General features: G+C 39.8%; 2 protein-coding genes across 8 annotated transcripts in view; both read left to right on the forward strand.

Moving 5' to 3' along the window:
- The window catches only part of LOC141765143 (endonuclease V-like), a 202,013-nt gene that overhangs the window by 16,910 nt on the left and 170,758 nt on the right, over window positions 1–14,345 (forward strand). The gene's annotated exons all lie outside the window — the stretch shown is intronic.
- Window positions 5,922–14,345, forward strand: part of LOC141765120 (SEC14-like protein 1) — a 57,190-nt gene continuing 48,766 nt past the window's right edge. Inside the window, exons 1-2 of one of the 2 annotated variants that reach the window (XM_074631068.1) lie at window positions 5,922–6,325; window positions 7,715–7,804. In XM_074631068.1, coding sequence (XP_074487169.1) covers window positions 7,742–7,804 — 63 coding nt within the window. In that variant the 5' untranslated portion in view covers window positions 5,922–6,325; window positions 7,715–7,741. Of the gene's footprint in view, window positions 6,326–7,714; window positions 7,805–14,345 lie in introns of those variants that run through there. The other variant, XM_074631069.1, reaches the window with a different exon arrangement.

Consider the following 14,345-nt stretch of genomic DNA (forward strand, 5'->3'; position numbering starts at 1 on the left):
GTATTTTCTGACATTTTATAGATAAAACGATGAAGAAACTGATCAAGAAAACAACTGGTAGATTAATCAATAATGAAAATAATCATATATCAATGATTATTTGCAGCCCTGATAGACTACAGATAGAGCTTTTATCATCATAATCACCAGCAACAATTTGCTGCATGGTCTAATTAATACAAGATTTATGTTTCTCTTGCATAGATTCAAGATAATAAGAATCTTTTATTTAACTTCATCTGTCTTCTTTTCACCTTTGCTGATCTGTAAAATACTGTCATTAATTTAATATCAAACAGGCTGCAGCTGCAAGGCTGTACCTGTGGACAGTGGTGCTATGAGCTAAATGCTAACATACTTACAAAAACAATGCTAACATACTGAGGTATAATGTTTATCATGTTCACCATCTTAATTTAGCCTGTCAGCATGCACATTTTTGCTGATTAGCATTAAACAATCATCGTTCACTGTTTACTTATCTATCTATTTATCCACTCTCTCAAACAATTAGATTTTTTTCTATTTTTGCAAATCACAATGTATCCAGAGATAAAAATGGAATATACTGTAAAGAGCACATGTTGCTAAAACACCAGCGTATGGAATTAAGTCTGTGTTACCTTTTTTGCCTCTGTTGCAATATGTTGTAACTGCAGCCATTGTCCAGTAGAGGGCCCTGCCTATACATGTTAAATCCTCTCCAGTAATGCTCTCATGTTATTGATCCTATGCGTGGCACTATTTGCCACAAATGTTATCATATACTTCAGTAAAAGCACGTGCTCTTGATCAAAATCTGCTCAATTAGATAAAAACAACTGCATACAGTTTGTGTTCTCTAAATGATTCTTATAAGGAATATCCATCTCTATGTGTAATTATTCATTTGAAACCCTCTCCACAGGCCGTGAACTATTTCCAACACACAAGACGACAAGACTTCCAGAAGGAAAGAGGGCATAAAAATAGGTCACACGTGCTTCACTTGATTATATATAATGATTATTCCCCTCTTTTTTGCCTTTATTGGACTGTTGAGACTGCAGATGATGAAAGGGAAGGGGAATACAAGGAAGGAGACATATGTGAGGAACAAATACCAAGCTGTATATGAACCTGGGATGTCACAGTAACATAGTATTTTCCTTGATGATGTATGTGATCTGTTTTCACCCTTGTTGAACCACTGAACAGAACTCAACGTGATGACTTTTTGCAATGACCTTGATTTTATCTGAGCCAAAGCTGTGATATCTACTGGAACATCCTGCTCTCATGGGAAGAGTATGAATGGTGTAGTACTTTGTTATAATGGTTTCTCAATGGATCACGTCCTCCGTAAATACATTCTGCAGCCAGACATTATGTGACCGCACAATAACATTTGATTGCAACTGCTGCTGTTCTTTAACGTCTGGTGTGGCAGCAGACCTTGGTGTCTGCTGTACAAACTCGACTAGCCGGCCCCTTAATGCTATCATACACCGCCATCGCAGCTAAACCTCTTACATAATTAGGATGTGACTGTATTTAACTCTGAGAACTAAAGAGAAGCTTAGGCCACAGCAAAGTTCACACATATTTGTGCAACACTTGCATATGAAATACACAGTAATGAGAAATTTGTACATGCAAATCTAAGTACTTCTGTATTTAATTGCTTTTTTTTAATCATGCTTTTTATTGTTTCCTTATGAAAAAAGACTACAACAACCTAAACCACAACAAATACAATGATATGTACATTTAGCAGGTAGTAACTGTAAATGGAAAAACAAACTATTCCAAAACAAAATAGGAGAGATAAAATGGTAACAATAATAACAATAATAAATACAAAAAATACATAAACAACAATGATAAAATGAAAATTATAATATTTTTTCTAAATTTATGAATTAAAAGGAACACATAAATGATGATAATAATAATAAATAAACAGACATAAATAAATAAAAATTAATAAATGAACAAAATAAATTCCCAGCACATGCTTATATCCCTGTGGTCCCACCACAGGCACCAGATAGATACAGTGTACATACACTGTGTGTTTAAGGAACATTTACAAATGAGTAAATAAAACAGAATATATAATATCAAAAATAATTAAATAATAGGAATATAATTAAATAAAATATTCAAACAAAATGAATTAAATAAACGTTGCAACAAAACTGTTCAGAAGAAAATATTTGCGATTTATTCCTGGCCTTTTAATCCAAACATATATTCTATATTTCTTAATGGATGAACCACTGGGTTTGGGTTGTTTTTTTGTTTTTTTTGTGAGGTCTTGGGTTCCAGGTGTGTAAATGAGCTAGTTCATATACAGGATCAGCACTTGTTCACAAAGCTGGTTTTACGTGCCAGCGATACAGTAACTATCCCCCTAACATGGCTCGCACTGTCTCCATTTATACCAAGGTATTTGGGGGTTTGGTATCTTGCCAAGGTCACACACTTTTGAGGGTAGATGAAACTAAAGACACCCCCTGGTGAAAGACACACCACTTTCTGTGATTAAAAGAAAGAGAGCAATGCGTCTTTGGTGTCACCCGTTGCTTTTCATTATCTTATCTGTGATTAGATTATTACACTGATTTTACACATTTACACATCAGTTTGTTAGTCATTTCGGCTTGCTTGGATACAGCATATATACTGGGAAAAAAAACTTCGGAAACTTGTGTTTGGTGGATTATTTCTCTGTTGTTACAATGCTAATGGTCATTGTATTTTACATCGTTGGAAAGCCTGTTTATTTACCTTCGCAATGATGTCCAACTTGTAAGGATCATGCATTTGTGGGATGAGCAGCACAGCTGATTATGTGGGTAGCGCCCAAGAAAAATTTGCCAAAATGCTCTGCCAATGGTAAACAGTGTATTCCCCTGTTGGTACTGACTCTTGTTTTGAGTTGTTTGGTGGATTGGATGATTGAACTCTTTATCAGTAACAAGGAACAAACAAGACATATTGGCTATTTGACACTTAATTAATTTAATAAACCGTCAGGAGCCTCAGTAGCGGTGGAAGATCCATATGCAGCCACAACAGCCTGGCACCTCCTCCTCATGCTGGTCACCAACCTGGTCACACGTTGCTGTGCGATGGCGTTCCATTCCTCAACCAGGATTGGTTGCAGGTCAGCCAGCGTGGTTATGTTGGTCACTCTAACACGTACAGCACGCCCAAGCTGATCCCTCAAGTGTTGAATTGGGTTGAGGTGTGGACTCTTGGCAGGCCGTTCCATTCTCTCTACTCCCACATTGTGGAGGTAGTCTGTGATAACCCTGGCTCTGTGGGGGCGAGCGTTGTCATCTTGGAGGATGAAGTTAGGTCCCAGATTGTGGAGATATGGGATCGCCACTGGCTGCAGAATCTCATCCCAATATCTCCCTGCATTGAGATGGCCTTCAATGATGACAAGCCTTGTTTTACCAGTGAGGGAGATGCCCCCCCCCACACCATGACACTGCCCCCACTAGAAAGCTGTTACTCCATCGGTGCAACAATCAGCATCACGTTCTCAGCGTTGTCTCAATACTTTGACCCTGCCATCCGACTTTGGCAGACAGAACCTGGACTCATCACTGAACATGACATTCACCTACATGTTCAGGTTCCATTGTCTGTGTTGTCGACACCATCGCAAACGGGCCTGACGGTGAAGGGCAGTCATTCAGGCTTCCTGGTAACCTTATGAGAATACACTGTTTACCATTGACAGAGCATTTTGGCAAATGTTTCTTGGGCGCTACCCACATAATCAGCTGTGCTGCTCATCCCACAAATGCATGATCCTTAAAAGTTGGACATCATTGTGAAGGTAAATAAACAGGCTTTCCAATGATGTAAAATACAATGACAATTAGCATTGTAACAACAGAGAAATAATCCACCAAACACAAGTTTACTAACTTTTTTCCCCCCAGTTTATTTCAACAGAAAGCCCGGGTTACAAAGTGGAGGTGTGGAGTTTGTAAGATGTGGGTATTTATAAGGCAGAGAGTGTCAAAAGATGCCATTGGTTGCAACATGGGAAATGTAGGATTTGCCATTTTTTAAGCTTGCTTAAATGAATGATATCATGGACGTTGATGCTGCTGTTTGTCTATTGTGAGTCTCCCAACTTTATGAAAGTGCAATGCTAAATAGCTGGTTAAATTTAGCACCAACTTTGTATAACAAATGGTATCAACCCCAAAATTGCTGCAACAACTTATGAGACATAATCAGGGTCTGAAATTAACTTTTTTCACTTCCTGCCACTGTAGCAGACAAGTTGTTTTTTTTGTCTGCTTCTCAGAAATTTTACCTGCCACTTTTGAAATCTCTGCGCTAAATGAAGGAATAACATTTTAGATCTGATGTAATTCAATGTTCAATATACAGTATTTTACACAAAAAACGTTATGTACACGGTAAATTACAGTGTTTTAATTACACCGTGGAGGGAAGTTACTGTACACAGTACTGTACTGTACTTTGCTATTGTCATTTATAATGGTTGTTTGCATAAAAACACACCATTCAAATGATTATGATTATTTAAATATTTGCTCTGATTAAAAAAAATCTTGGTAAGTTGTTATGAAGTTAAACAGGTCATAATTCTCTCTATTATTTATTTCATATTGATGTGAAAACATCTCCTTCAAAGAACTGGATTTATTCAAGTTTTTCGTCAAAAAACTTAATTTTACAAGATTACATTCGAACACATCATGATAACGTTGTAATTTACCTTCACCGCATAGTAATTTTTCCTGAGCTGACTTTGAACGCCTCATAATAATAACTGAATGGCACCTCCATTAATGTTAGTAGCTCCATTATTTAACCAATCAGGACTGTGCTGCCCACCGGCTGCTAACAGCTATCATTACAAACACTTGTTCAGTGTCCCTTTATCAGGGAAAAATAGGGTGCACCCCCTCAGGTTTAGTAGGGCCACCTGTTTTTTCTCTGGAAGCTGGAAAGCACTGTCCGAAAGCATCAATAAGAGGAATCAATAGTCACGGACACATGAGATGCCAAGAAAGTGGACAACTACGGTCCTCTTCTCCCATCTCTACCGTTTTCCTTGCCTGCCAAAGTGGCGGATGTCCTGATGATTTCACCCGCCACTGCCAACAATTTACCTGCATTTGGTGGGTGGCAGAGGCTAATTTCAGACCCTGGACATAATAGAGCATGGGAATGTAAATCATATACCTCTATGATATTGTCCTCAGCCCGTAGCCTTTATATTTTCCGAATTAATTTAGATTAATTAATGAATTAATGAATTCATGTTTATTTCTGATTTATGACTAGAACAACTTGACACATAGTGCTGAGCTGCATCTCAAATTAATCTCCAGGTTCCAGCTTTCAGATGACGCACACCACTCTATGTGACATCTACTGATGGGTCTCAGAGGGTTAAGTTAGCAGGTCGATTTAAAGCATCCCCACCTTCTGTACATGTCTCATGGAATGCATCCTCTTTGGTAAGATGTCAGTCTCAATTGCAACATTATTCCCTCCTGACAATAAAAATGTAGGCTATGCATCTGTGGTCTTATAGCACAACAGACACCCAACACTGCACTGAAAACATAGGATATGAATCTGGTGACCGCTGCTGATCTGGTTGCAAAATAAAAGTACGAATAAGCTGTGCACATCACTTCTGACTGTGTAAAGTGATTCATGACTCTGTAATAAAACAATAATGCGGTGATTTGAGGAGAAGGCTCTATCTCATTTCGGACTGACTGTTTGCTTTGCTCACAGATGACTGTCCTCTGGTGTTTGTCCTTCACTGTGGTCAGCCAGCGGCTTCTACTGACAGCAGCACTGCGCTGCTCTGAGACAAGAGGAGAGGAGAGGTGACGTTTCAAACGGGGAGGAGCGACAGACAGCATCATCATCATCATCATCATCACAGGCATGACACACTGAGAGGACTGAGAGGACTGAGAGAGTAGGGCTACTGTCCTTCTGAACACTTCCTCCGTGTAGGAGGGATTTAACACGGGACTATAGAGACTGTCTCTCGTCCTCTGGCCGTCAGTGTGAGGAGGACAAGTCCCTACGTTCGCTTGTTAGCTGGTTAGCTACATGGCCAGATAGCACAATAAAGCTAGCTGTCGTTAGCCCCGGGCTGCAGTTCACCACCAGGACCCGGACCAGGACCCGGACCAGGACCAGGACCCGGCGAAGGGAAGAGCCGAGGAGGGGAATGGCAAGAGTCTGCTCGGATAGCCCTTTCACAAGAAACAACTAGTAGCCTGACTCTAAGCTGGTCTAACCGGACTCTTGTTTGAATCCGGTGAGCACAGTTCACATTCATGTCCAGTTGATCTGAAGCAGCTAGCTTCAGCGCTAGCTGCAGGGCTAACTAGCCGGCTAGACTCAGTTAGCCAGCACTGTTGTCGTGCGAGCTAACGTGAACAAGTCGACATAGCACATGTTGTTCTCCACTATCAGTGGGCTTAAAATAACTAATAGTTGACCTCTTATTAATATGGAGTTAGGTTTTTAGTCAGAAACATTTCGTGTCAAACATGTTACTGTTCCATCGTGTTTCGGTTCAAGCTGTTAGAGCTGATAGAGCTGATTCCTGTTTGCATGTTTGACAATGTGTCATCTGAACTCTCTTCTTTAACTGTACCAGTTACTGGTTACTGTACCTCAGTAGCTAACTGTCCTGTTTTGACGTGTCTTTGAAGTTGCTGACAGATCCTGAAGCATGACTGTAATTATGTGTTGCAGTAGCAAACGTTAGACCTAGAGGAATACTGTGGTTTGTCCTCCCAGCCCGGTTCTTATTAGTCAGCCTGCCCTGATCCCTCTGTCAGTAGTGCTGCTTGATGTTCCCATCACTGCATCGCAGGAATTCCAGACATGTATCAGCGTGCTGAGCCAACACATAACATGAAGTCCAAGCCACACTTTAAACTTCTTTTAAATTGCCTCGAGTAAGCAGAATCTTCGTCTTTTCACCACATTCTGTCTAGTTTTCATTAACACATAATATGCGTTTGTTTTTTAACTATTCATTTGCTTTTGTCTTTTTACTATTAATGTTTAAGTGATGAGAAGATTAATTGTATTCATACGTTTTTACTCTGTGTTCTCTAGCCTCTGCTCCAGCATGTGAATGTGCTGTTTGTATTATATAGAATGAGCAGCACCTGTCTTTTTTATCACTACATAGAGTGTTGTTGTGTGTAGCTGTGGACCTGAGCTCCTGCAGAGACACTAGATGGACTTGGCTTAGTTCTATTCCCAGTAGTTTGCAGTGAGAAGCCATTGCAGTCTCTGTTTGATAAATGAGCGGGGCGTGCTGCATCCATTGATCAGTGGCATCCTGGGTCACGGCTCAGAGGAGTTCCCTTCTACAGCCCGTCACTATACATGGTTTTGTAGTTTGTATGGCTGCTTGCCAACACACAAACGCACACACACATGCAAGCACCTGGCATCATTCAAGCAGTCAGCCAAAACACACCTTTACTTAACTGCGCACTGTGTCTCCTGTTGTAGGGCCAGATGCAGCTATAATGCTGTGATTTTACCACTCAGCACGGAGCACACAGTTATTGTGATGATGCCAAGAGTGAATGAAATGCCTCCTTACATCTCTGCTCTTCTTTCACAAATGCTTGTAATCATAGTTTGTTCTTTCTTTTCTGATTGATTTCTTATTTTTGTTCAGGTTGTTGGTGTTACTGCAATCCCCACCATGGTGCAGAAGTACCAGTCACCTGTGCGGGTGTACAAGCATCCCTTTGAGCTGGTGATGGCGGTAAGTGTCTTTACCTGTGTTCGCAGTCAACGCTCTGTCCACATGAATATTGCATGCCATAGATGCAGAGTTATGTAATGCTGGCGTGTGGGCGCTTCAGAGGTCACCCTCAGAAGGTAGTCACTGAGTTACACACCTTGCATGCGATTGGCTCACAGATTAAAAATGCCGGTGCTGAAGGCAAACTGCAGTGTGCGCAGTTAACTTCATGTTCACATTGCATCACCATTAAATGTCCACGGCTAGGTTGAGTTAGGTGTTGGCTAGCTGCACTGTCAATGTTGTGCTAGTGATCCGCAGCACTACAATGAGAATGGCTTCTGATAAGCAGTGACAGCATAAGCTTATAGAAATATTCCTCGTAGAAATATTGAAACCAAAACCAAGGGAACCATCACAGCTAAAATCTCTGATTTAAGAAACAGAGATTTTTGAGTTGCTTGCAAGCAACCCTGCTAAAACATACCAATGATGAGTGCTAGAATGATTGATTACTGTGTGAATCAAGAGGTTATCCTCACGTGCCACACACCAGACACATTATTCCTTATGTCATGTGGGCTACTGAAATTACCGTTCCACCTTTCTTTTTGCTCTTTTTTTTTTTTTAAATGGCATTCTCAGCAGCGTCCCTAGTGCCATCTATGCTTTATCTACCGTACTTTTGGGACTTGTGTTAATTCCCCTTATCTGCATATAGTTTGCCATGCAAAGCAGTTAGTCAGTCTTGACCCCAGTGCTGCCTGTCAGAATGGGGATGGGTGGAAGATTCTCTTCTTGCGTTCAAGATGTACTAGTATTGGGTGATGGTAAATTATAACGCTATCATGATGCATTCAAGTTTAACCTTGTAAATTGTAGTTTTTTGGAGAGAAACTTGAATAAATCCAGTTGTTTGAAGGAGATGTTTTCACAGCAATATAAAATAGATAATAGAGAGAGAAATAGGACCTGTGTAACTTCCTAACACTAGCTCTAAGCAGCTTATAATATATAATTAGAACTACTGATGCCAATATTTCTTTTAATCAAAGCAAATATTTAGATAAAAATGTAATAATTTTTTTCTAATCATTTGAATTGTGTTTTTATGCAAGTAACCACTATTATATAGGTGACAATAACAAAGTAAAAGGATAACATTTAGACTTTTCGACAGTTGGAATGTAGCAGAACATGGAGGTGAAAGCAGCAGCGCTCCGTTGATTTAAATGTGAAATGGCAATAAGAATATTTTATCCCTAAAATCTATGAATAATAGTAATAAATAATAGTGATCTCAATATTGATCAAAATAATTGTTTTTTATCATTTTGGCCATAATCGTGCAGCCCTACTTCCTACTGTGTTTTCATGACAACACTGGGTATGGAAGACAATGAGAGAATAGATTTATCAATTATCACACCTTATCTCTGTATCGTTAAATGAGCTCTATTTTCTATTTAAATACAGTGTAAAAGATATATAATAATGACAAGTTGTAATTGTATACACCATGAACTATAATCTCACAGTGGATGGATGCTTTACTCAGCAATGTTTTGACCTCAGCTGCTGTTTGTCAGTATTGTGGTGTAGTGCACGTCTGCAGTCTAGTCCTGGCCTGGCCTGATTATACAACCCTTCATTTTAGCCAAACATGCTAACTAGTCATAGACACTGCATTGCTGTACTTTTAGTTTTAGCAATATATGGCTTTTCCTGCTTTATTCATGTAAATAACCACTGATCAACAGTAAGCTAGTTGGGACTTACTTCCTTTTAGCAGCCTGTCATGTGTTTTTTGCCATTTTCTTTAAATGGAAATCAGCTTTCTACACCGGCGAGAACGAGGATGCAGGAGGACTAAATCTCCTTAGCACAGGCTGGATTGAGCACCGGGCAAACAGATGGCGATAAATAGAGGGCTGGTCTCTACACTTGGGTCTAATGCAGCCAAAAGGGGGAATAGTAATAATAGCAAAGCAGACTTGCACGATTTGTATGCTGGAGATGAGCCACCTCATGGGCTTTTTGTAGATGGGACAGGCTTACTTTTGCAAAACTAATGGAGTAGCCCTGGGTGGTTTTAAACTAGGGCAGCAACGGACAAGGTGGATGTTATTAATTGGATACGGAAAATAATGTTTGCTTTGTGTTGTATGATATAATAGTTAAGACACAAGCAATGTGGTCAGAATCTATAGTGAATTTTTTAGTTAATAAGTGGCTAAAATGTACAGTTCAGTTGAAAGTGAGATTGGTGCATTTGGATTAATCTCTTTCCTTCTCGCGACTTTTCTCTGCAGTGAGTATTTTTGCAGACACTGCAGAGCAGACTTAATGGTGCGTCACATCACTTGCTGGTTCTTTTTATTGTAAACCCAGTGAAATCTCTCCCCTCTCACTTCCTCTATAGCAGGTCTGTCGCCATTGCAGCATAGTAGTGTAACAACGTCCTTCGTTTGAGGGGACAAAGCATTGATACAGTGTGCTGTTTATAGTGTGTAAACAAGCATCAGCGTCTTTATGTCAAGACTAGGGATGTTAATAATTAAACGTTTAACTGTAACCGACATTAAGAATTTTAACCGATTAACGCTATCGGTTAAACAGTTAAAAGAAATATTAATAATTAATTAAAAAGCTGAGCAAAACTCAGAGGAGCGACTTGAAATGTAAAGGAGAAAAGCCAGTCCACCTTAAGAGCCCACTGTGAGAGTCGTTGCAGATACAGGAAGTTGGCTCCGGTCTTGAGCTCGCCTGGAGCTTGCTTGAACGGAGGAGTTGTAGCATTTATTCACCGACAAATAATCTGGCAGAAACTCGCTAATGTTAAGCCGCACTGGCAGACCTTATATGTGTGGCTACGGGGAGCACGAAGCCACCAGCAGCGCTACAGCTGCTAGCGTAGCACAAACACACACACTGTTTTTTGGACAATCGCTAAAGTTACGCGGGCGACAGAGTATCGTTATGCCGGGCAGTCACACAGCTGACAACCTGCTAGACTAAACTAAATGCTGCGCTGCTAACGCTCCCGGACGGGTGAACTGGAGACTCAGTTGTCTGTTGTGCTCATACAGCTGGTGCACGGCTACATGAGACGCACTAATCTTGTCGGTTAACGGTTACATTGTTTTCAAAATTAGCATCCCTAGTCACGATTACTTTTTCTTTTCAATGTGTATAAGGTGTACATATTCTGCAGGCAGGCCTAAATATTTTGCCCAGTAGTTGTAAATAATATGCACATTGCTATATTGAGCCATAGCTTAGTTCAGCCTTGTTATTCTTCCCTCCAGTTCCTCTGTCAGGCTTCTGAAATATTTGCCAGTAATGGCTTCTCCCTTTCGTCTGTTGGAGGATTATATTTGACATTTTGGTTTGAGGATTTTGGTGTTCTCTCTCTATTGGACTTGTTTGGATACTGTCAGTTCTTTGAAATACCCATTTACTCTTCTGAAGGTAAAAACTAAGGCTCTACATTCCTCCGTTAAAGCCTTTAAATGCATTCTTTAGATGAAATCAGCCTCTCCTCCCCTGGCCTCGAGGAGCCACTCGGCTAACTGACAGGTGCTATCAAAGTATGTCAACCTACGGCTAACACTGCTGTGACTTGAGTGTACTGTTGCATAAGTCATGCTCGGATCTCCGATGCCCTTCAGCTGTTTTTGTTCTGCAGCGGTTACTGTACCCTGCTTGAACACGTTATTCTCAGTATTCCCACTCTTCTAACTTTAAAGTGGTACTTTTGTGTTATTCTTTGTAAAGAAACTCAGTTTTACATATCTGTCGATTAAATCAACTAAATGGTTAGTCTTCAAAATGGTATGAGTGTTGAATTCCTTTGGTTGAGGACAGCCCTACCAATCTTTATGTTTAACTGCAACAAATGACATACTTTGTAGGGGTGGGTGAAAAAATGTATATAGCATAGTATTGCGATATTTTATGTGGCAATATTGTACCAATACACGGACGTCAAGTATTGATCTTTTATTATATAAACTATTAACCTCTGTCTTTCAGAGGTTGTAGCGGGCTCAGTCTTAAAGCTCGAGTGAAGCTTCCCCCCTGGTATCATATGAAACTACAAATCTTAAGTAATCCATTGTAAGGCTGCACCTAACGATTATTTTTTTAAAGATTAATCTAACGATTATTTTTTTCGATTAGTCGATTAATCTAACGACTAATTCATCAATTATTAGAAATATTTTTTTTATAAATAAATAGATATCAAAAACTTGACTCATTATTATTTCAATACTTTATTCAAATATCTTCTCTTATAAACATATACATAAAACAAGAATATTACTATGGCATTATTTCACAACAAAAAATATCCCAGTCTTTACTGTTTTCAGTCCAACATAAAACTTCTCCAAAATAAAATTAAAACAAGAGCTTTTATTGTAAATTCATGTAAAAGGAATAAAGTGCAATGTTCTTTTTGTGGAAAAAGTCCTCCACTCTGCTTTGTCTCGTCCTGAAAAAGAGACACAGAAAGCCATTAGAATAATGATAATAGTGGCACATTTAAAACAGGTCTAATTTCCACAGCACTGTTGTGTTATGACATTAGGCTAATAATAATAATTATCATCAGTATTTTTACTTAAGTACTTAACTTAAAACTTAAAATGGTTTAGACATGGATTTATTTAATCACTGTAATAATATGCAGTTAAGATAAACACTAGGAAATGTACTTTTGCATCAGTGTGGAGCAAGAGAGAAATAATTGAAACTATTTACAGACTAACAGTCACAGACTGTAGAACAATATGTAACGTTACTTTAAGCCATTTTCTCACTCGTACATCGCCGTTAAAGTAAACAGAAAAAATAAAAGGCAGAATAACAACATTAGATGACGCGTGGTGTTACGTTACGTTACTATAACAGTGGTCCATAAAATACTTTTAACATGGTGGTGATGAAGAAACATTTTAAAAACAAACTTTAAATGACTACTGTTAACAGAAACACGTCCGCGCTTTTACAATCTTAATAGATCATGCTTGGGTGATGAAAAAGTAAACAGGACTTACAGCGGTGTCTTGCTGCTGTCTTCTTCACGCAGCGCTCCGGGATGCCTTCTTGTCAGGTGATGGTGCATTGCACTTGTACTGCTGTAGTACGCCATCTCCATTCTGCACAACTTACAGAGCACCGCATTGTTGGGTCTCTGTTTGAAGTATTTCCACACCGTTGATGAATGTTGGAGAGGTTTTTTGACGCTTCTTGCTCTCTGGGGGAATCAGAATCCATGCTCGGACCGGGCGCAGCGCATTTTCATTACGTCATCCGATGCGTCGACGCACGTTACGTAAATCGACGTATTTACGTAATCGACTACGTCGACTATGTCGACGAATCGCCCCAGCCTTAATCCATTGGTACCAACCATGTCATACTAGCCTGTTGGGAAGAACGTTAAATAACGCTCCAAATTTATGCTCTTTTTGACCATTCTAGCATTGACTTTGATGGCCGTCAAGTTTATTCTTTAGAATGAAGTTACCCATGTATACCACAATATGGACATAATAAAGCAAGAAAATTAAACAAAACTAACCGTCAGCAGCTTTGTATCATTGGGTGGTGTTGCTTTATTTTAAGCTTTAAGTATTGTTTTGGCTTGTGCTTAAGGGGTAAACTTGACAGGACTAGACGTGAATAGAGATTCCGCTTCACTAAGTGATTTATTGCAGAAACGCCTGATGTTGAGGATTGCATGTCACTTAAGAGGCCAACTCCTGAAAGTACTGACCAGAGTGAAACGCACACCACAGCACCTCCAGTATGTACCCTAATAGGAAACTCTGAACGTCCTTTGTAGATAAAGTTAACTCAGGCACAGATCTCAGAAGGATGAGTGTTGTTGACTAACAGCTGACTGGGTTAGTTTGAGCTGCCCAAAAGCACACAAACACAACACACGTGTATTAGCATTGACCTTGATTGCCTTCTTCTTGCTCCACAAAGTTGACCTGTTTTGTTTTTTTGCTGCGGAGTTGGGAGTGTCACTGAAGTAAGAACGTACGGCAGCAGTTTGTTTAGAAATAAATAAATAAAAATCACTCCCAGCCACAGCGGTCCCTTGAGTCTGCGGCTGCATCTCAATAAAAGGGAAATATAGTAGATGCTGCTGCTGCTATTATCGCAGCAGTCCAATCTCAGAGCCTCTAGTCTATGTAAAAGCACAACACAATAACCCTCTCGCTGTTGTTTCAGGCCTGATGGGACAGTTGCTTCTGGAACACATCCACAAATGAAGAATGACTTCAATAGCCACACGAGGAATAAAAAAACAGGTTGACCCTGGAATAGTAAATAACTGTTAACTTGATGCCTAAAAGACGATATCTTAAGCCCCTCAACTCCCAGATAAGTATGCATGCTGCAGAGAGAGGGTGTTAAATGAGTGGAAGCCTATCGTAGCCTCTCCTGCTCCATGGGAACGTATGGGGCTGCAGCTAATCAACAAGGACAAAGTGTGTTGGTCCTGCCCCTGTCCTCGTAGAGTTTCTACAGGGGAAAGAACAGG

Source organism: Sebastes fasciatus, chromosome 3 (genome assembly GCF_043250625.1).
Source record: "Sebastes fasciatus isolate fSebFas1 chromosome 3, fSebFas1.pri, whole genome shotgun sequence".
Taxonomy (NCBI): domain Eukaryota; kingdom Metazoa; phylum Chordata; class Actinopteri; order Perciformes; family Sebastidae; genus Sebastes; species Sebastes fasciatus.